A 15,019-nucleotide genomic window follows, 5' to 3' on the forward strand; every position below is an offset into this window, starting at 1 on the left:
ATAATACTTTTAATATAATTGAAAGGCTTACTGGGCCATTTCAGAGAGCAACACTACAAAATTCTGGATGAATTCAGCAAGTCAGGCAGCATCCATGAAAGTAAATAGATAGTTAACGATTCAGGCTGAGGCCCTTCTTCAGGACTGAGAAGGAAGGGAAAAGATGCCAGGATTTTAAAAAAGCGGAGGTGGAGGGGAAGGAGGCTAGCTGGATGATAGGCGAAGCCAGGTGGGTGGGAAAGGTCAAAAGCTGGAGAAACAGGGGACCTAGGGGGAAGTAAAAGGCAGGTGAGAAGAGATAAATGGTCAGGGTGGGTAATGGAGGATGGGAGGGATTTTTCAGTGAGCAATTAAAAAGTCAATCACATTGCTAATGATCAAGAATCACAAAGATCAGAAAACATCAGTTAATATCCTCCTCTGAAGAATTGTAGTGCAGAGCTTTATAATAGCCAGAATTTCTTTAGAACATTAAACAAAAAAAAACTACAATGTGTATATATTTTGAACAATCATTTTAATCAGGTCAAAAACAGTAAAAAATAAATCAATAATCTTCAAAATTAATTGAAATGACTGACCTTAATAGCAGAACCCCATGCAGAACAAATAACTAGAATGAATCACATGCTGTTTCACATTCTTAATACTTTCCATTCATAGTTAACTCATAACAAAAAATCCTAAACTTGCTAAATTATTTAGAGAATGAGTTAACTACTTTTTAAAATAGATTTTACATAAACTGCATTTTTTTTGCAGGTTTAAATGGTAACATTTGGTAAGCTTTGCGAAACCAGTTTGAAATTACAAAGAAAAGTCATATAAAAACTCTTTCAAAACATTAACCGCTGCAACATGTTTCATCATTTATTGTACAATTTATATTTAATACCACATCTGATTAAAAGGCTATGCTTCATATTCCCTTTCTTCATTCTCTACCAACATGCTGTTGTCTGCAATTTGATCCGCTGCATTGTACCGAATAGAACTAAATCTATTCGCACAGAGATATTTCTTTTTGTACGCATACCATGTAACTATTGAAATGACCATCAAAATCAATGCAACTGTGATGACTAATACTGTTGGTAAGATATTTTTGCCATCTGCAAAAAGAAAGAGAGAGATATTGGAAAAAGTTCAGGTCGAAAGAGAAAACAACATTTTAATAGTCTCTCTGATCCAAGAGGATAAGATTGTGTTATCACTATTACGTGATTGTTAATCAAAGATAATTAAGGGACAATATATAAAAATGATGGAGGAGCTCAGCAGGTCGAGCAGCATCTGTGGGGGAAGGAATTACTGATGTTTTGGGCCAAGTACGAACGATATGGGACAAACACAGGTAAAAGCAGATAGATCACATCAGCAATGATTTCATTGAATGTCACAGAGCCAAAAAGATAACTTGCCTATTCAGGTTTCTATTTTTAAAAGCCATATGAAATCATGAAATGTCATGCATTCCTTAAGATTACATGGATATACTATGTAAAAAAGGACAGCATTTGCAATGTGAAAGCAAATCTGCTCCAAAAAGATGTTAGATATAAATAAATACCCTGTGACAGTGTAAAAGTGTGTATTCAAGTGAGACAGTGGAAAAGTGTGTTTGGAACCGGAGGAGAGAGCAGAGGTACTTAATGAATACTTTGCTTCAGTATTCACTACGGAAAAGGATCTTGGCGATTGTAGGGATAACTTGCAGTGACTGAAAAGCTTGAGAATGTAGATATTAAGGAAGAGGATGTGCTGGAGCTTTTGGAAAGCATCAAGTTCGATAAATCACCGGGACTGGATGGGATTACCCCAGGCTATTGAAGAGAGGGAGGAGATTGCTGAGCCTCTTGCAAAGATCTTTGCATAATCAATGAGGACGGGAGAGATTCTGGAGGATTGGAGGGTTGCGGATGTTGTTCCCTTATTCAAGAAAGGGAGTAGAGATAGCCAGGAAATTATAGGCCAGTGAGTCTTACTTCAGTGGTTGGTAAGTTGATAGAGAAGATCCTGAGAAGCAGGATTTATGAACATTTGGAGAAGCATAATATGATTAGGAATAGTCAGCATGGCTTTGTCAAAGGCAGGTCGTGCCTTACGAGCCTGATTGAATTTTTTAAAGATGTGACTAAACACATTGCTGAAGGTAGAGCCGTAGATGTTGTGTATATGGATTTTAGCAAGGCATTTGAAAAGATACCCCATGCAAGGCTTATTGATAAAGTAAGGAGGCATGGGATCCAAGGGGACATTGCTTTGTGGATCCCGAACTGGTTTGTCCGCAGAAGGCAAAGAGTGGTTGTAGACGGGTCATATTCTGCATGGAGGCCGGTGACAAGTGGCGTGCCTCAGGGATCTGTTCTGGGACTCCTACTCTTTGTGACTTTTATAAATGACCTGGATGAGGAAGTGGAGGGATGGGTTAGTAAATTTGCTGATGACACATAGGTTGGGGGTATTGTGGATAGTGTGGAGGGCTGTCAGAGTTTACCACAGGACATTGACAGGATGCAAAACTGAGCTGAGAAGTGGCAGATGGAGTTCAAACCAGTTAAGTGTGAGGTGACAACAACACACACAAAATGCTGGTGGAACACAGTGGGCCAGGCAGCATCTATAGGGAGAAGCGCTGTCGACGTTTCGGGCCGAGACCCTTCGACAGGACTAAGTGTGAGGTGGTTCATTTTGGTAGGTCAAATATGATGGCAGAATATAGCATTAATGGTAAGACTCTTGGCAGTGTGGAGAATCAGTGGGATCCTGGGGTCTGAGTCTACAGGACACTCAAAGCAGTTGTGCAGGTTGACTGTGTGGTTAAGAAGGTATATGGTGTATTGGCCTCCATCAATTGTGGGACTGAGTTTAAGAGCCGAGAGGTAATGTTACAGCTATATAGAACCCTGGTCAGACTCCTCTTGGAGTACTGTGCTCAATTCTTGTCGCCTCACTACAGGAAGGACGTGGAAACCATAGAAAGGGTACAGAGGACATTTACAAGGATGTTGCCTGGATTGGGGAGCATGCCTTATGAGAATGGGTTGAGTGAGCCTGGCCTTTTCTCCTTGGAGTGACAGAGGATGAGACGTGACCTGATAGAGGTGTACAAAATGATGAGAAGCATTGATCATATGGATAGTCAGAGGCTTTTCCTCAGGGCTGAAATGGCTAGCACAAAAGGGCATAGTTTTAAGGTGCTTGGAAGTAGGTACAGAGGAGATGTCAGGATAAGTTTTTTTTACGCAGAGAGTGGTTAGAGTGTGGAATGGGCTGCTGGCGGCAGTGGTGGAGGCAGAAACGATAGGGTCTTTTAAGAGACTCCTGGTTAGGTACATGGAGCTTAGAAAAGTAGAGGGCTATTGGTAAAGCCTAGGTAGTTCTAAGTTAGGGACATGTTCGGCACAGTTTTGTGGGCTGAAGGGCCTGTATTGTGCTGTAGATTTTCTGTGTTTCTATATTAAAAGCTGTTATTTCTCCCTGCTCATCCTACATAGTTTTATTGTAAATGCCAGGATAGATTTGGGGCCAAAAATACTGGGAAGGCAGTTCATTGTAATGACCACCACCTTTACTGGTCTACTGAAAGAGATATGCCATATATTCTAATTCTACACAACTGCTGAAAAATCTATGTTGCTCAGTTACAACAATATTTGTTTGATGGTGCTTATTTACAGACTATTTTAACACCTTTACTCGGGGCTGGTAATTAACATGATTTATATTCCTTATCAGATACCGTAACTTAAGGATCCAGAAAGGGTACAGTGAAGCAATGGAATTCCATTCTAGCAAGTAGTAAATTATTCTGTGATGTTTCTCATCTTTTAATAAGATGTTCTGGTGGTGTTTTATGCCATTTTTCTCACCTATGCAATTATTTGGATAAGAAGCCAATATTTTAGTGAACATAAAGATGACAATAGGGTGGCAAGGTAGTATAGTGATTAGCACAATGTTTTACAGTACAGGTGACCCAGGTTCAACTCCCGTCACTGAATGCAAGTTCTCCCTGTGACCGCGTGGGCTTTCTCCAGTCCCCACCGCACCCCCCACCCCCACAGTCCAGACATATACCGGTTGGTAGGTTTATTAGTTATTGTAAATAGCCCCATGATTAGGCTAGAGTTAAAGTGGCGTGGCTCAAAGGGTCAGAAGGGCCTACTCCCTGGTGTATCTCAATAAATAAACTCAAAAGATAGCAATCACTTATACATAAATGAGAGGTTTCATACAGTAAATGCATAATTGTGATGTGTGTTGCATGTAATTATGAAAGAGAGTGATGACTTTGACCTCATTATTACTAAGGGTAGGTTGTACTAATAATCAATTACGTTTGAAATAGCGCCACTAGAAAATTGGCCTGGTCACATCCATACAGTAGTGTAAGCATGGACACTTACAGGCTGAAAGTGGATTTTTTAGTGACAGTATACAACCTTCTATAATTTTAATTAAAATATTTTTCTTCTTAAAGAATTATTGCTCTGCATCTGTTAGTGTTACACTGTTTATGATGCATGGGTGCTAGGTTAAAAGACCAAAATATTAGTACATTTTCACATATCTATGACCTATTAACTTGTCATCAAAACACATACCTTAAGTTGAACCTTACTGTTCCAATTTAGAGCAATATAGCATGGATTTGGTTGGCAGGGTGTAGAAACATCTCTACCAAAGGAGATGGAAGTTGCTCCTCCCCCCTGTGAGCCTACTGGTCACCCAAGGTGTAGCACCTGCTTAGCCCCTGATCAGGGTCATATGAAGCCACGGGAGCAGGTGGTGGATGGTCGTATGAGCAGCTGGTGTATATCACAAATTCCGGTTATGTGACCATTGATGCCAGGCAGACAGTCTCTGAAGTGTATTGATAATGGTCACCTGTCTTGTAAAGGCACTACTCAGAAGGTGGCAATGGCAAACCACTTCTGTAGAAAAATTTGCCAAGAACAATCACGGTCATAGACCATGATTGCCCACGTTATAATGACGATGATGATGATAGTATGGAAATAGGCTCTTCAGCCAATTTGCCCGTGCTGAACATGGTGCCCACCAAACTAGTCCCATTTGCTGCATTTGGCCCATATCCCTCTAAACCCTGCCTGCTGGTGTACTTATCCAAATACCTTCGAATGTTGTTTCTTTACTTGCCCGAACCACTTTCTCGGGCAGCTCATTTCATAAACATACCATCTTCTGCATGAAGGAGCTGTCCATTAAGTCCCTACTAAATCACTAATGCAAGGACATTCATGTTAGTAGAGAAAAAAAATACAAATAATTTTAAGGTACTACGCAAAGTAAGTATTCTCAGATTTGAAAAGATTCCAAGAAGTTGTTGGTCGTATATGTACTTACTTCTTGTGCATTTTTCTCCATCAGGTATGGCTACTGAAAAAGAATGTAAAAAACTTAAGCTTATGTCCTACATTACATACTGAATGCAAAGTAGATTATATATTTTCCACGATTAAATTAACTAGTGGAACTCTAGCTTGTAAAGCTACATTATGACTGGTAATGCAGCCTAATGTGGATTTATATGTTATGATCTTTCAAGGCTTGATAATAAATATATTCTTACTTTCTTTCTTGGCATTCTAAAATTCCTAGATCAACTTAAAATAAATTCTTTTGCTCAGCAATAAACTAATGATATTTTGAAGGAGAAGATTTTGAAGTTTACAACTGCATTAAAGATACATGAGATGGCTGAAGGAGCAGAGATCATAGCTCATGATTAACATCTAACTCTCAAGTTTGATTCACTGTGATGTTGCAGTATTGTGTAAAAAACCAAAAGGCACAACAGGGACATGCGAGATCTGTTTTTCAAATACCTGCAGGGAATGCAGAGAAAGTACCTGAAATCTGATGCTAGTGATACACAAAAGCCACAGAAGTGTCACTGAAATGCAGGGAACACTATAAAATTTTGTGGTCTTTATACATCTCAAATCCCGCCAGTCTCACAATCTCTGAACTGCATGAATATTCTAAAGGTACTATTTCAGCTCCCTAGGTTATCGTGAAAATTTCTAATTTAATACCCCCCTAGCCTTCTAAATTTCACAGACTACTGCCCTGGTTTCCATAATTCCTCACAGGTTTTATTCTAGTAAACTTAATCCTTCATACCACCAAATTGTTCTTCAGGTTTGGTAGCCAAAGCCATTCATAATATGCTGGTTACTGTAGTCCAATCATGGTTTTGAAATATGTAACGCAAGTTCTATGCCGTGTGCTTCTCTACCCTACATACAAATGCCAGCATAACAATTGCCCCTTTGACCTCTTTAGACCATATTCTACAGGATTACCAACCTGGGGTCCACATGAGATGGCTGAATGGAACTGGTCCATGGGAACCTCTGTTCTAAAAGGAAACCTCTCAACTCAGACACAGTATTTAACTACATTCATTCATTTTTCTAGCTTTGAGTTGCTTGTAAGCAGCATAGGGAAGACCTTATAACAAAATTAAATTTTACTTTTCTCCATTTATTGACTTAATAGCCCAAGCCAGAAAATCCATCCAGGTTTCAGTATTTCTCTTAGATCTGCCAGAACTATTTCTTGAAATTTCTAACATTCAGTGCCAGCCTGGGCACATCCCAACGGCGGTGTCTTCTCTTTTACTGCCTGTGTGAATGAGAGCCCATGCACCGTGTCACGGACATTCACTTCTTCAGCCAGAAGGTCTCAAATTTTACCAAGCTCAGCTCTCTGAACACAGCAGGTGCCACTTGTAAAATCAAACAGTTGTAAGTAAACTAGTAATTAACATTGTTTAGCTTTTGTTTGGAAATGGGAACCAGCCTTCATTTCTTAAAATGTAAATGGAAGCAGTAATCAGTTTGAAGTTTAAAACATAGCTTTGCAAACAAGCTCTGTTCAAGGAGTGGACTGCTAGCTCATAACATATAGTTTATTGCTGCTGAAGAGGTGCAATAAAGTTATTTAACTTGGCTTCTTCAAAGAGGGTGACCATTTTTAAATACCGTAGTAGCACCCACTCCAAGACTGCATAAGTTGCTGGCCACTTAATGTGGCTGTCATCAAAGTCTCTGGAGAGACACTGATATAGAAGTCTTTATTCATCATGACCAGCATGTGTTCTCTGGAGACATTTTCGGTTCAGTTCTCACAAACTTAAAAGTGCATCACATTTTTATACCATTAAGATTAATGGTAACAGTATGTGACACAATACAATTTCAATAGTTACAATGACATTTTTTACTTCAATATTTTGGATTGACAATGCTTCCTTTGAATTACATATCTACAGTGGGAAACACTTCTAATGTTCAAACACCCCTGCCTAGACAAACTAACTGACAAAAGTTTTCTAAGAACGTCTAAAGACAGATATCCGGACACCCAAGGCTAGCATCTGTGTTGGCTGACTTTCTGAGTACACAATAGATCAGCTATTAATTGAAACTATAATGATGTGTCATGTTTGATATTCTAAGTGACAACACCAGCCTACTCTGCCAGCTTGAACTCAAGTTACAATGGTGCAAATAATTTAGCCGTGTTGTCTGGTTTGATGCAGGCCAATGAACACAATCCCATTATCTTAACATTTGGCTGATGTATATATGAATGCTCATAGTCATCATTTTGCAAACCATATCTCTTAGTCTGTGCTGTTAACTTCAATCTACTGCTTACAATTTACAATACGAATGAAGACTGGTTCTTGTTTGAATTAATATTTGCTATATTCACATAACTCAAGAATACTCCCTGATATACCCTCCTCTTGTCCCTGGATATAAATCTATTCCAGCAAGGCCAAACTTTAACACGGATCTATCAAGTAGGGACAGAATTAGAACTATGATAAAGGTTGTATATCTTTGAATACATATTGCTAGTGAAAATGTTAATTCTTGCACTTAACTTGAATTTTACAATATACAAAGAAATTTATTAGGTAGAAATAGAATGTTCCTACAATTGAACCAGTTTAAGCATTTTATTATGAGAGCTGCTCGTAATTTGCAGGGTTATGTAATTACGTCTATATTCATTTTAAGTATGGCAAAAGAATTTTTATTCAAAAGCCATCAACATATGAAAGGTGGAACACAACAGGCCAGGCAGCATCTATAAGGAGAAGCACTATCGACGTTTCGGGCCGAGACCCTTCGTCAGGACTAACTGAAAGATACTAAGAGATTTGAAAGTAGTGGGGGGAGAGGGAAATGCAAAATGATAGGAGAAGACCGGAGGGAATGGGATGAAGCTAAGAGCTGGAAAGGTGATTGGCGAAAGTGATACTGAGCTGGAGAAGGGAAAGGATCATGGGACGGGAGGCCTCGGGAGAAAGAAAGGGGGAGGGGGAAGCACCAGAGGGAGATGGAGAACAGGCAGAGTGATGGGCAGAGAGAGAGAAAAAAAACAAACAACTCAGGTTGGAGGCTACCCAGCCGGTATATAAGGTGTTGTTCCTCCAACCTGAGTGTGGATTCATCTTGACAGTAGAGGAAGCCATGGATAGACTCTATCCATGCCAACCTGATGGCATGAACATAGACTTCTCTAACTTCCATTAATGCCTCTCCTCCCCTTCTTACCCCATCCCTGACATATTTAGTTGTTTGTTTTTTTTCTCTCTCTCTGCCCATCACTCTGCCTGTTCTCCATCTCCCTCTGGTGCTCCCCCCTCCCCCTTTCTTTCTCCCGAGGCCTCCCGTCCCATGATCCTTTCCCTTCTCCAGGTCTGTATCACTTTCGCCAATCACCTTTCCAGCTCTTAGCTTCATCCCACTCCCTCCGGTCTTCTCCTATCATTTTGCATGAGATGGCGAGTCTGTCGGGACCCTGGGGACTTGTGGAAACTGTGTGGTGATTTCTTTTGAGCTTATAGTCCTTTAAAATCTTTGGACTATTTTTACTGTCCCCATGGTCTTTTTTTTAATCAATTATGCTATTGTTTGCACTGTTGTAACTATGTGGTTTTGTGCAGGTCTTGTAGCTTTAGTTTTTGGTCTTGTTTGTCTGGTGGATTTGGAGCTCCTTTCTGGGGAACGCGCTAAGACGGTAGCACGATATTAATACGCAGCAGCCTCTCCGGACTCTGGACTGGGGATTGCCAAACGTTATGTGGATTTTCTGGTGTAGTCTGTTTTGTCATTTGCTTTTGTGATATCATTCTGGAGGAATGTTGTCTCATTTTTTAACTGCATTGCATTTGTGGTTTCTAAATGACAATAAACTGAATCTGAATCTGTATATGAAAGGTGGCACCTTGGAACTTTGAGTATGATGTTGATTAGGTAAAACAGTAAATTATCTCGACTGATTTATGTAACTATATACATTACAGTGCAAAGCTTCAGTTACTTCCTTAATTGAAGGCAGCATGACAAATAGTACTAATAAGTAACAAAAGGCTTATGATGTAAATGATGGACACAATATTTGCTGGTTCAGATTATGAACATGACTTCAAATCTACTTCAGTCATTCAATCACCTCAATTACAGGCTCCCTGATCAGTACTGTCCATTTGTAGACTTGCGCAACTCATTGCTACAGTTGGAACAAAGAGTTTACAATAAATCATGGGTTTTGTGCTCCACACTCCCAGGATTCTGTCTGATCCCAATGTTATACTGCCAATCTTCAAAACTAAGACATTCCTACTTTGATAACTTCAATCTTTGTTGAATTAATTGAATCCATTTTGATCCGAAGTTAGCTCTCTTTTCCTACATAATTCTGAACCACTGATGTTTGGGAAGTCTGCTGCTTTTCTGAATTACTGATTTTGTTTTTAAAAAACAAAAATGGATCTTTAAAAATCCATTACCGTCTTTTCCTGGACATTTATTACTGTTCATAAATTTTGAACATTTCCTAAAATTTAAAAAAAAAACATGCTTGAGAGGAGATGGACAAATTGATGTCAATTTGTATTAAAGGAACCATGTTAAAATTGGCCAGATTCATTTTGGACAGGTAAAAAAAAAAACAGGCATATAAATGTAAACTTCTTTCAAAACAATAATACGCTGAAAATAGCCAATGCATTTTGATTTCAGAATTTATTACAACTTTGTTTATCTGGATAATGCATACAGCATCACTAATAATGCTCCTCAGAATCAGCAATAATTTGTTGACAATGCAAAAACAGCTTGCTAGAGAAATTGATACCACATAAAGAATGGAGCAGAAGTTTCTAATATTTCATTCAAGAACTAGTAATCATGTGATGTAAAATATACAGTGCAAGAAAAAAAGAAAATTGTATCTTACATGTTGTTGTTTCACACATGACTGAGCTTCTAAACTCATCACACTTAACAGTTTTCCACTTTCCTGACTCTATGCCCATGACAGTGCATGTGTCAACATTACTTTCTTCTGTTGGCTCATCAGGATCCCAATTTGAGTAATTTACTGCAGACTGATCAAACCAAATGAAGGTATCAGCTGAAAAAGAAAGAAAACCATTTTTTGGTATAGAGCAGGAAGTAATCACTAGAGACACATTTATCTGAATAAAACTTCTTGATATTTCACTGCATGTTAACTCTCAACTTTTCATAATATCAACACTCTGTTCAATATGATTGTGCGTGATCATAATATGGTTGTGTTCAACTTGAAATTTGATAGAGATAAAGTCTGATGTAGCAGTATTTCAGTGGAGTAAGGGGAATTACAGTGGTATGAGAGAGGAGTTGGTCAAAGTAAATTGGAAGGAGCTGCTGGCAGGGATGACAGCAGAGCAACAATGGCGTGCGTTTCTGGGAAAAATGAGGAAGGTGCAGGACAGGTGTATTCCAAAAAATGAAGAAATAATCAAATGGTAAAATAGTATAACTGTGGCTGTCAAGGGAAGTCAAAGCTATTGTAAAAGCAAAAGAAAGGGCATACAACAAAACAAAAATTAGTGGGAAGATAGAGGATTGGGAAGTTTTTAAAAACCTACAGAGAGCAACTAAAAGTATCATTAGAAGAGAAAAGATGAAATATGAAAGCAAACTAGCAAATAATATCAAAGTGGAGAGTAAAAGTTTTATCAATTATGTTAAGAGAGATGCGAGTGGATATAGGACCATTAGAAAATGAGGCAGGAGAAATAATAACGGGGGACAAGGAGACAGCTGATGAACTAAATGATTATTTTGTTGCAGTCTTCACTGTGGAAGCCACAAGCAGAATGCCTAATGTTGTAGTGTGTGAAGGAAGAGAAGTGAGTGCAGTTACTGTTACAAGGGAGAAGGTGCTCAAAAAGCTGAAAGACTTAAAGGTACATAAATCACCTGGACCAGAGGAACTGCACCCTAGGGTTCTGAAAGAGGTAGTGTTAGAGATTGTGGTGGCATTAGAAATGATCTTTCAAAACTCACTGGACTCTGGCATGCTGCCAGAGGACTGGAAGATTGCAAATGTTACTCCACTCTTTAAGAAAGGAGGAATTCAGCAGAAAGGAAATTAGACGTCAGGTTCAATTGTTAAGGATGAGGTGATGGTGTACTTGGTGACACAAGACAAGATAGTACAACGTTGGCATGGTTTCCTTCAGGGAAAATCCTGCCTGACAAACTTGTTGGAATTCTTTGAGGAGATTACAAGTAGGGGATGTGGTGATATTGGATATTTGAATTTTCAGAAGGCCTTTGACAAGGTGACACACATGAGGCTGCTTACTAAGTTAGGAGCCCATGGTATAACAGGAAAATTGCTAACATGGTTAGAGCATTGGCTGATTGGTAGGAGGCAGTGAGTGGGAATAAAAGGATCCTTTTCTGGTTGGCTGCCAGTGACTAGTGGTGTTCCACAGGGGTCAGTGTTGGGACCACTTCTTTTTATGCTGCATACAAGTGATTTAGATGACGGAATAGATGGCTTGTTACAGTCAATGTTGTAACAGAGGAGCCCCAGCAACTGGTTACCAAATAATCTCCACTCAGTGGCAACTTTATTAAGTACACCTTCTGATAAATGTGAAGATCTAATCAGCCAGTCATGTGGCAGCAACTCAATGCATAAAAGCATGCAGACATGGTCAAGAGGTTCAGTTCTTGTTCAGACCAAACATCAGAATGGAGAAGAAATGTGATCTACAGTGTCTGTAAAAAGTATTTACTCCCCTTGGAAGTTTCCCTGTTTTATTGTTTTACAACATTGAATCACAGTGGATTTAATTTAGTTTCTTTCACTGATCAACAGAAAAAGACTATTTTGTGTCAAAGTGATTGAAATTAATTACAAATATAAAACACAAAATAATTGATTGCAGAAGTATGCACCCCCTTCAAGTCAGTATTCAGTAGGTGCACCTTTGGTAGCAATTACAGCCTTGAGTCTCTGTGGATAGGTTTCTATCAGCTTTGCAGATTTTCCCCCATTCTTCTTTACAAAACTGCTCAAGCTCTGGACTCTAACGTGGCCACTCTAGAACATTAACTTTATTGTTTTAAGCCATCGTGTGTTGCTCTGGCTTTATGTTTGGGGTCACTGTCTTGCTGGAAAACAAATCACCTCCCAAGTCGCAGTTCTCTTGCATTAGGTTTTCCTCCAGGTTTTCCCTGTATTTTGCTGTGTTCATTTTACTCTCTAACTTCACAAACCTTCGAGGGCCTGCTGCAGTGAAACATCCCCAACAGCATGATGTAGACACAACCATACTTCGTGGTAGGGATGGTGCGTTTTTGATGACGTTTGTTGTTTGGCTTATGCCAAACATTCATCAGAATGTAGAACTTTCTTCCAGCTGACATTAGAGTCTCCCATATGCCTTCTGGCAAACTCTAGCTGAGATTTCATGCAAGTTTTTCTTTTACAGTGATTTTCTCTTTGCCACGATCCCATAAAGATGCAACTGGTGAAGCACCTGGGTGACAGTTGTTGTATGCACAGTCTCTCCCATCTCTGCCACTGAAGCTTGTAACTCCTCCAAAGTTCTCATAGGTCTCTTGGTGGTCTCCCTCACGAGTCCGAGTCTCCTTATTGCAAGGTCACTCAGTCTTTGTGGATGGCCTGCTCTCAACAGATTTACAGCTGTTCCATTCTTTCCATTTCTCAATGATTGACTAAACTGCACTCCAAGAGATATTCAGCGACTTGGAAATTTTCTTGTATCCACCCCAACTTGTGCTTTTCAATAACCTTTTCGTGGGTGTTTTTTGTCTTCATGGTGTAGCTTTTGCCAGGATATGGACTCAACAGCAGGTGGACCTTCCAGATACAGGTGTATTTTCACCACAATCAATTGAAACACCTTGACAGATCTCTATTTAAAACACCAAAAACAGAGCTCTATTTAACTAATTATGTGACTTTTAAAACCAGTTGCGTGCACCAGTGATGATTTGGTATGTTATTTTAAAAGGGGGGAGGGAGATGAACACTTAATGCAATCAATTATTTTGTGTTTTATGTTTGTAATTACCGTATATCACTTTGTAGAGATATGATTTCACTTTGACATGAAAATCTTTTTCTGTTGATCAGTCTAAAAAAAAGCCAAGTTAAATCCACTGTGATTCAATGTTGTAAAACAATAAAACATGAAAACTTCCAAGGGAGGTGACACTATAGTTCATAGACACTAAGAGTGCTTCAGCTGTAGAACAATTGTTAGTGCCAGACAGAGTGGTTTGTGTATCTCAGAAACTGCTGAACTGGGATTTTCACACACAATAGTCTCTTGAATTTACAGAGAATGGTGTGAGAAATGAAAAACATTCAGTGAGCAGCGTATCTGTGGGTGAAAATACCTTGTTAATGAGAGACATCAGAGGAAAATGGGAAGACTAGTTAAGGCTGACACGCAGGTAACAGTAACTCAAATAACCATGTTACCAACAGTGGTGTGCAGAAGAGCATCTCTGAATGCAAAAGAAGTTGGTATTAAGATGGATGGGCTACAGCAGAAGACCACACTGGGTTTCACTTCTATATTTAATAAAGTGGCCACTGAGTATAGTTTTATCATGATGAGATATTTATGTTTGCCATAGCTCGATAATTTATGCATTCATTGGATGTGCATTTTACAGGCTGGTCTGTTACTTATTACCAATCATCATTACATCATGAACTGAAGACATTTACGAGTCTCTTAACTGGAGAAGGGAAGGGGTGTGTTAGGAGTCATGGAGACCATAGAGTTATAGTAGAGTACAGCATAGAAACAGACCTATCTAGACCATGCTGAGCCATTTAAATGTCCCAGTCCTATTGACCTGCACCTCCATACCCCTACCATCCATGCACCTATCTGAACTTCTCTTAAACATTGAAATCCAGTTTGCATGCACTACTAGTGCAAGCAGCTCTTTCCACACTCTCATGGCCCTCTGAGTGAAGAAGTTTCCCCTCATGTTCCAAGTAATGTATGGATCTATTTCTTTTAGAGCAATGAAACCCCCCCCACCCCCGACTTAACAGTAAGTATAGATCTGTTGTCTGTGCATGCACTGATGTCTACAAATGTGCATTGCTCGCTCTCTCTCTCTCTCTCACTGCAATGTGAATACACCAGTTAAAGCCATCACCACATGCTTTTATTTAATACATATATAGTTGTGCACAGACACAACAAATTGGTGAGAAGTATGAACCTGAATGTCAGAAAATATTATGAGCTGCACCGATAGTTATGGGACAAAACAGCAAGAGTAAAATAGTACAGAGGCTATCACGGACACTAACAAAGGCATGAGTACAGTGCATTGTACACAATGAAATACGTGATGAATTTAAAGTGAAAATAACATGGTGATGGCTTCAGTTGAAAAAATTAATGAATTTGATAGTGCTAATGAAGGCTGGGAGTCATATCAAGAGGATTGAACTGTATTGTAATGTGAACAACGTAGAGGAGCAAAAGAAAGCCCCTACAATCCTTAGCTTAATGTGTGCAGGAACATACAGTCCCTTACGCAACTTAATAACCCTGAAAAGCCAGCAAGACATTTGATCTAATTGTTACAATTGTACAAAACCACTGGTATTAGCTGAGAGATTTAGATTT

General features: G+C 39.2%; 1 protein-coding gene and 1 long non-coding RNA gene across 3 annotated transcripts in view; one reads left to right on the forward strand and one right to left on the reverse strand.

Annotated features, from left to right (window-relative positions):
• LOC140728531 (uncharacterized) overlaps nucleotides 1-15,019 on the forward strand; it is a 66,539-nt gene that overhangs the window by 16,698 nt on the left and 34,822 nt on the right. The gene's annotated exons all lie outside the window — the stretch shown is intronic.
• The window catches only part of cd302 (CD302 molecule), a 34,212-nt gene continuing 19,691 nt past the window's right edge, over nucleotides 499-15,019 (reverse strand). Inside the window, exons 4-6 of one of the 2 annotated variants that reach the window (XM_073047391.1) lie at nucleotides 10,288-10,464; nucleotides 5,371-5,400; nucleotides 499-1,112 (exon numbers count right to left, since the gene is read on the reverse strand). In XM_073047391.1, coding sequence (XP_072903492.1) covers nucleotides 913-1,112; nucleotides 5,371-5,400; nucleotides 10,288-10,464 — 407 coding nt within the window. In that variant the 3' untranslated portion in view covers nucleotides 499-912. Of the gene's footprint in view, nucleotides 1,113-5,370; nucleotides 5,404-10,287; nucleotides 10,465-15,019 lie in introns of both variants that reach the window. The other variant, XM_073047390.1, reaches the window with a different exon arrangement.

This window comes from Hemitrygon akajei, chromosome 5 (genome assembly GCF_048418815.1).
Source record: "Hemitrygon akajei chromosome 5, sHemAka1.3, whole genome shotgun sequence".
NCBI classification, from domain to species: domain Eukaryota; kingdom Metazoa; phylum Chordata; class Chondrichthyes; order Myliobatiformes; family Dasyatidae; genus Hemitrygon; species Hemitrygon akajei.